The sequence below is a fragment of the Nicotiana sylvestris genome, chromosome 4 (assembly GCF_000393655.2).
Source record: "Nicotiana sylvestris chromosome 4, ASM39365v2, whole genome shotgun sequence".
In the NCBI taxonomy this organism is placed as follows: Eukaryota; Viridiplantae; Streptophyta; class Magnoliopsida; order Solanales; family Solanaceae; genus Nicotiana; species Nicotiana sylvestris.
Genome location: NC_091060.1, coordinates 147,464,328 through 147,472,191, shown reverse-complemented (window position 1 = coordinate 147,472,191; position 7,864 = coordinate 147,464,328). Strand labels below are relative to the sequence as shown.

General features: G+C 40.0%; 1 protein-coding gene across 1 annotated transcript; it reads right to left on the bottom strand.

Annotated features, from left to right (window-relative positions):
• Positions 1-2,596: 2,596 nt before the first annotated feature.
• Positions 2,597-3,025, bottom strand: LOC138890314 (uncharacterized mitochondrial protein AtMg00240-like). Its single transcript, XM_070173689.1, has one exon. It carries the CDS (start codon positions 3,023-3,025, stop codon positions 2,597-2,599), a length of 429 nt encoding a protein of 142 aa, XP_070029790.1.
• Between the last annotated feature and the right edge of the window lie 4,839 nt (positions 3,026-7,864).

The window sequence follows — 7,864 nt, the reverse complement described above, 5'->3', positions numbered from 1 at the left end:
TTACACTATTTAGAACATGTGGCTATGTATGTCTGCAGACACGTATGCATGATTTAATCCCAAATTCCTAACATTCTACCTTATCCATATATATACAAAGTCAAGTACGCTAATTATTCCTACATATTTGTGTAGTCAAATTCTAATAATTGTTTCCAATATTTGAACGTGAAGGTATACACGTTCCCACTCTTTACACCCCAGAACATTAGCTATAAGAAGAAAAATGGATAGGAATTCCTTAAACGTTCTTTATGCATGTGTTCTTTTATTTCCATGTTAGTGCTTGCCGCTTGGAAGACAAGTAGGGATGGCAATGGGGCGATGCGGGTGCGGAGCAGTGTGGGTTTGAACGTTAGCGGAGGTGTGCGGGTTTGAGACTTTGCGGTTGCGGGGCGGGTTCAATTTTTAAATTAAAAAAATAACGCGGGGCGGGGCGGGGCTCGGGTGGAAATTTAATTTTAAAAGGCTAAATGTTAAAACCGTTGTCCCGACGTTTCGACGTGCCAATACTCTTCCAGTTTGAAGAACAGCTGCAGGAGGGCTCTCTTTCAGAACTGACATATTGAAATTGGCTTGAATGTCAAAACCAGAAGACACATGAAATGGACTGAAATCTTCATCAGCATCCCAAATTCTATCATACAGATCAATCGGGTGCCTTTTACATAGCACGAAAAACATCACGTTTAAACAGAAAGTAAGGACTAAACAATTGATAATACATTAACATAATAGACAAGTGAGAGTTTTGACCTTAAGGACCAATTATAACCACAATTGACACGATAATATCTCCTCAACAACTTGTTCTATAGGAAAACCCACGGGATTCAGAGGCAAAAGATGGGAATTTAAGAACAATATGGATATAATTAATTGTTTTGTTAAAAAATCAGATTTAAGTCTAGCTTTCTAAAAAAGAAAGACTTTTTATAATTAAAAATATTTGCGGGGCGGGACAGGGCAGGTGAACGCGAGTGGAGTGCGGGGCGGATGAATGCGGATTTAAATCCTATGCAGGGCAGGGCGGGTTTAGATTGTGCGGGTTCAGACAGAACCCGCCCTGCACCGCCTGCCATTCCTAAGACAAGAAACACTTGAGAGTGAAAAAAAAGATAATTATTTTAGATAAAGCACACTTTTATTTATTGCAGGAGAGACTAATTGGCTAACACGTAACAATTCATTATCAAGAGTTGCAATGAGACTTAGAAATCATGAGCTTTTTGCTTGCGCTAATATCATATTGAATTATATAATCATTTTATCTAAAAATTTGTAGTACTATTAGAGATAACATAATTTTATTTATTTAATAACTATCCTAAACATGTAGCTAGGTTTCATATTTATTTGAGCGACCACTTCCAAAAATGCTACTCACATAGCAAGAAATTAAGGAAAAAACAGGTGGAAAGTTGAAAGAGTCCGTTAGAATGAATCATAAAACTTTTAACAATGTAGGTGCTTTTCCAAACATATTTGCCGAAAAATCTTGCTGAAAAATGTACTTTTGGATGAATGCATACTAAGAAAGCATTCAATTTTTTTGACTTTTCTTTCACTGCAATATTCTGAAGATCTCACGAGGAAATTTTGTTAGTCCTTCAATGGTAGAATACCATTTCAGCTGCATGCATACCTAGCTGTATATTCATGTTATCAGCATTATTTCTTTTCATACTCCACATCAATAAAGGAGCAGAAGTAGGTAAATACATGACCAATTCCTTCAATTCCATATCATAAAATTCTCTTCTCAATTGTGTGCATCATGTGCATATATGGGTGTGTTTCTTTATGCTTGGTAATTTATATTATTTTTCAAAAGGATTTAAATAATATATACTAAAAGTAGTGTAAATAATATCATTGGTGTAGTTTTGCATGTTGTGACATGTCATTTACTATGTTTTGTAGCTTATCAACCCATACTTATCTGAAGTAACCTATGTCAAAATCAAGCTAGATTTGCCATGGACATGGAGGCAAGATCTAGTGAGAAGGGATGAAATACACAGAGTAACATAGAGGATCGAAGAGAGAGAAAAAATTATATTTCTTTTCTTTCTTACATAACTGCTCTGTGCAGGAGTATGTTTCTGATATATACAGAACTACTAACTAATAGACTATTCTAGAAATGTACATGTTAAATAGCATACTGTACAAACACCCTCAACTAGACTTTATATCTCTACACTCCCCCTCAAGTTGAGAATGAAAAATATTTTTCATTCCCAACTTGGTCAATAGAAAAGAATGCTGCTGATGGCCAAGAGGCTTTGTCAAAATGTCTGCTGGTTGTTGTTGACTTGGTATGTGAGAAGCTTCAATCAGCCCCTCTTGTATTTTTTTCTCTTATGAAGTGACAGTCTATTTCGATGTGTTTTGTTCTCTCATGATATATAGGATTTGGTGCAATTTGTAATGCAACTTTGTTATCACAAAACAACTTTATTGGCAACTTCACATCCATTCTTAATTCTTTCAATAATTCATTAAGCCAAACCAACTCTGCTACTGTGTGTGTCATGCTTCTATACTCTGCTTCAGCAGAACTTCCAGAGATAGTGCTCTGTTTTTTTGCTTTTTAAGAGATCAATGAATCACCTAGCTTAATACAGTAGCCAGTCACAGATTTCCTTGACATGGGATAAGATGCCCAATTAGATTCACAGTAAGCTTCAATATGCTGTGTCTCGTTGCTTGACATGAGGATTCCTAGATCTGGTTGTCTCTTTATGTATCTGACAATATGTAGAGCTGCCTCATAATGGGATCTCATGAGCGCATGCATGAATTGACTTAGGCATTGAACTATATAAGAAATGTCTGGTCTATTTATTGTGAGGTACAGAAGTTTTCCAATCAGCCTTTGAAAACTCCCCCTGTCTTCCAATGTTTCATCAGAGGTGCCAGCATTTATACTTTTGTCAAATTCTGTACTTGTGAGCTTCATGTTCTGCTCCATAGGTGTATCTTTATGCTTTGGACCTGCTAATCCCACATCTGAGATCATTTCCAGTGCATATTTCCTTTGTTACATCAGTATTCCCTCTTTAGACCTTGCAAATTCTATTCCTAGGAAGTATCTTAACTTTTCTAGGTCTTTTAGCTTGAATTTCTGGTGTAGTGCAGCCTTTGCATTCTAAATATCCTCTAGATCATTTCCTGTTACAAGTAAATCATCTACATATACCAGTATAAGCACAAACTTGTATTTGTCAGTCTTGGTAAACATTGAATAATCATGTTTGCTTTGAGTAAAACCAAATTCTATGAGAGCTAGATTTAGTTTCAAATTTCATTGCCTAGATGCCTGTTTTAGACCATATAAGGACTTTAGTAGCCTACATACTTTATGCTCCTCCTGGCTACTAAAGTCTTGTGTTAGGGACATGTAGACCTCTTCCTCAAGATCAACATTGAGGAAGGCATTATGCATATCCATTTGAAAAATATGCCAGCCCTTAAGGGCTGCAGCAGCAACTACAGTCCTGACTATAGTAAGCTTGGCCACAGGAGAGAAAGTATCATGGAAATCTAGACCTTCTTGTTGTGTGTATGTCACAACTCGAATTTTTCACCCTCGAGAGTCGTGATGGAGCATATTGGTAAAAGCTAGGCAAGCCAAATTACACTAATTACTTAACCTTTTCCAGTTTTAAACCGTTATCAGTGATGAGTAGATATCATACAAATAGCGAAAATAATTAGGCAGAAGACAAAATCTGATAATTTATCATAATACAAACTGCGGAAGTCTAAATACAACTCTACCTAGAATTTGGTGTCACAAGTTCACAGACAGTCTAAGAATACTACATACAAAGTCTGAAAGATAAAAGATACATTGTTTCTGAAATAAGTAAAGGAATAAAGGAAAGATAGGAGGTGACGCCAAGGCCCGCGGACACCTGCAGGGCTACCTCGGGTCGCCTGTTGGACTGAAGGCAGCAACCTCACTGCGGTCCAAACGCTCCAGTACCAATATCCGCACACAGTGCAGAGTGTAGTATCAGCACAACTGACCCCAAGTGCTGGTAAGTGCCTAGCCTAACCTCGGCGAAGTAGTGACGAGTCTAGGACCAGACTACCAAATAAACCTGTGCAGTTAAATCATATACAACAAAAAAATAAAAGCAGATAATTACAGTTAAAGATGAGAGGGGGAAAACATGCTTCGGGGAATAACAGATAACAACAGAATATCAAGAGGAATATAAAGAAACCAAAATCCAATTACTAACAAGGATAAGGAAAACAAATCCAGAATTCACTTTCATTTCACATCTTTTTGCAGGCGTGCAACCCGATCTCATTTCATGTATCTCGTTGCAGGCGTGTAACCCGATCCCATTTCATATATCTCATTGCAGGCGTGCAACCGGCTCCTATTTTATATATCTCGTTGAAGGCGTGCAACTCACTCCCATTTGATATATCTCGTTGCAGGCGTGCAACCCGCTCCCATTTTATATATCTCATTGCAGGCGTGCAACCCGCTCCCATTTCATATATATCGTTGAAAGCGTGCAATCCGCTCCTATTTCATATATTTCCTTGGCGGCGTGCCACCCAATCCCAGTTACAAATCAATAACAATCACAAAAGAATCACGGCAAGGGAACAAGAGCAATATAACAATATCCCGGCAAGGGAACAATAATATTTCAATAATATCCCGGCAAGGGAACAATAATATCAAAACAAACATCCCGACAAGGTAACAATAATATGACAATAACATCCCGACAAGGGAAAAATAATGATAATAACATGTGAAGCGCAATAAACTACAACGGAGTCATAACAATTACAATACAAGGCTCACGGGCATGCTTGACACTGACGTATAGATACTCGTCACCATGCATATACGTCGTACTCCACAATTAACACGTAGCAAATAAGATACGACTCCTAATCCCTCAAGCCAAGGTTAGACCAAACACTTACCTCGATGCCACGAACACAATTCAAGTCTCAATTATCGCTTTACCTCTTGATTCCACCACCAATTCGCTCGTATCTAGCCACAAGTTACTTAATTACATCAATAAACGCTAAATGAATCAATGCTAATGCATGAAAATAAATTTTCCAAAGTTTTACCCAAAAAGACAAAAATCTCCCCCGGGCCCACATGGTCAAAACCCGAGGTTCGAACCAAAAATCGATTACCCATTCCCCCATAAACCCAAATATATAATTTGTTTTGAAATCGGACCTCAAATCGAGGTCCAAATCCCCAATTTTTAAAAAACCTAGGTTCTACCCAAAACACCCAATTTTCTCCATGAAAATCATTGATTTTGAGTTAAAATCATGTGAAAAGATGTTAAAGATTGAAGAAAACTAGTAAAAAATCACTTACAATCGATTTGGAGAAGAAGTTGTCTTTGAAAATTTGCCCTAGAGTGTTTTGATTTTGAAAGAGTGTGAAAAATGGTTGAAATGCATCTAAGTTATGAATTTACAGGTTGCAGGTGCCACAATTGCGACCAGGGTTCGCAATTGCGAACCCAGACTTCTACTAAGCTCGCATTTGCGAAGCGACCTTCGCATTTGCAAAGTCACTTTTGCGAACAATGTGTCGCATTTGCGCCGACTGTCTCAAAAGGGGAAACCTCGCATTTGCGATAAATTCCTCGCATTTGCGAGGTAGGCTAGCCTGAGCTATTTTCGCATTTGCGAGCTAGGCTTCGCAAATGCGAAACCTGCATGCCTGCACTGAAACAGCTGAAGCCTACAATTTCTCAAGTCCAAAATCCACCCCGTGGCCTATCCAAAACTCACCTGAGCCCTTGGGGCTCCAAACCAAACATGCACACCAACCTAAAAATATCATACGGACTTGCTCGTGCATTCAAATCACTAAAATAACATCAACAACTATGAATTTAGCATCAAAACCATGAAATTTCTTAAGAACTTCAAATTTTTCAATTTTCTCAAATACAGTCCGATTCACGTCATTTCAAGTTCGTTTCTTACCAAATTTCACAGACTCATCTTAAATCATATATAAGATCTGTACTGGACTTCGGAACCAAAATACGGGCCCGATACCAATGGTTTCAAACATAAATTCTTTTCTTTACCTCATAATTAATTTAGCAAATCAATTTCTTTCATAAATTCATTTCTCGGGCTTGGGACCTCAGAATTCAATTCCGGGCATACGCCCAAATCTCATATTTTCCTACGGACCCTTCGGGACCGTCAAATCACGGGTCCAGGTCCATTTACCCAAAAGTTGAGCGAAGTCAACTCAAACTCATTTTAAAGGCAAAATTCATCATTTTCACAGATCTTTACAAAATGGTTTTCCGGCTACTCGTCCGGACTGCGCACGCAAATTAAGGTGAGACAGAAAGAGGTTTTTAAGGCCTCGAAATGCAAAATTTATTTTTAAAACAAGTGATGACCCATACGGCTCTGCATATCGAACTCGAACTCCCAGGTCGATGCCTCAGCAGACTGACCTCTCCACTGAACACGAACAGAAGGGAAACTCTTTGATCTCAACTGACGAACCTGTCGGTCTAGAATAGCTACAAGCTCCTCCTCATAGGACAAGTCCTTGTCCAACTGGGTAGTGCTGAAATCTAACACGTGGGATGGATCGCTGTGATACTTCCGAAGCATGGACACATGAAACACTGGATGCACGACTGATAAACTCGGCGGCAACGCAAGTCTGTAAGCCACCTCTCCCACTCAATCAAGAATCTCAAACGGGCCAATGAACCTAGGGCTGAGCTTTCCATTCTTCCCAAATCTCATCACGCCCTCCATAGGCGACACTAGAAGCAACACCCACTCACTGACCATGAAAGCCAAATCACGAACCTTGCGGTCGGCATAACTCTTTTTCCTGGACTGAGCTGTACGAAGCCTATCTTGAATAATCATGACCTTGTCCAAGGCATCCTGAACCAGATCCGTACCCAGCAACCGAGCCTCCCCCGGCTCGAACCATCTAACCGGTAACCGATACCGCCTACCATACAAAGCCTCATAAGGAGCCATCTGGATACTCGACTGGTAGATGTTGTTGTAGGCAAACTCTGCTAAAGGCAAAAACTGATCCCACGAGCCTCCAAAGTCAATGACACAAGCTCGGAGCATATCCTCCAAAATTTGAATAGTCCGCTCGGACTTCCCGTCCGTCTGAGGATGAAACGATGTGCTCAACTCAACCTGTGTGCCCAACTCTCACTGAACTGCCCTCCAGAAACATGAGGTAAACTATGTACCTCGGTCCGAAATGATAGACACGGGCACACCATGAAGACCAACAATCTCCTAGATATAGATCTCAGCTAACGTCTCGGATGAATAGGAGACTGCCACAGGAATGAAATGCGCTGAGTTAGTCAGCCTATCAATAATGACCCACACTGCGTTGAACTATTTCCGAGTCTGTAGGAGTCCAACAACAAAATTCATAGTGACCCGCTCCCGCTTCCACTTGGGAAGCTCAATCCTCTGAAACAAACCACCAGGTCTCTGATGCTCGTACTTAACCTGCTGACAATTCAAACGCCGAGCCACATACGCAACGATATCCTTCTTCATCCTCTTCCACCAATAATGTTGCCGCAAATGTTGGTACATCTTCGCGGTGCCCGGATAAATAGAGTATCGGGAACTATGAGCCTCCTTTAAAATCAACTCTCGGAGTCCATCCACATTAGGCACACAAACTCAACCCTGAAATCTCAAAACTCCATCATCCCCTAAGGTAACCTGCTTGGCACCTCCGTGCTGCACTGTGTCTCTAAGGACACACAAATGAGGATCATCAGACTGCCGATCTCGGATACGCTCTAGTAAAGAAGAACGAGCGACT

Excerpts from the sequence above, each read along its gene's own strand:
- LOC138890314 (XM_070173689.1), bottom strand. The coding sequence starts at position 3,025 with ATGATCTCAGATGTGGGATTAGCAGGTCCAAAGCATAAAGATACACCT.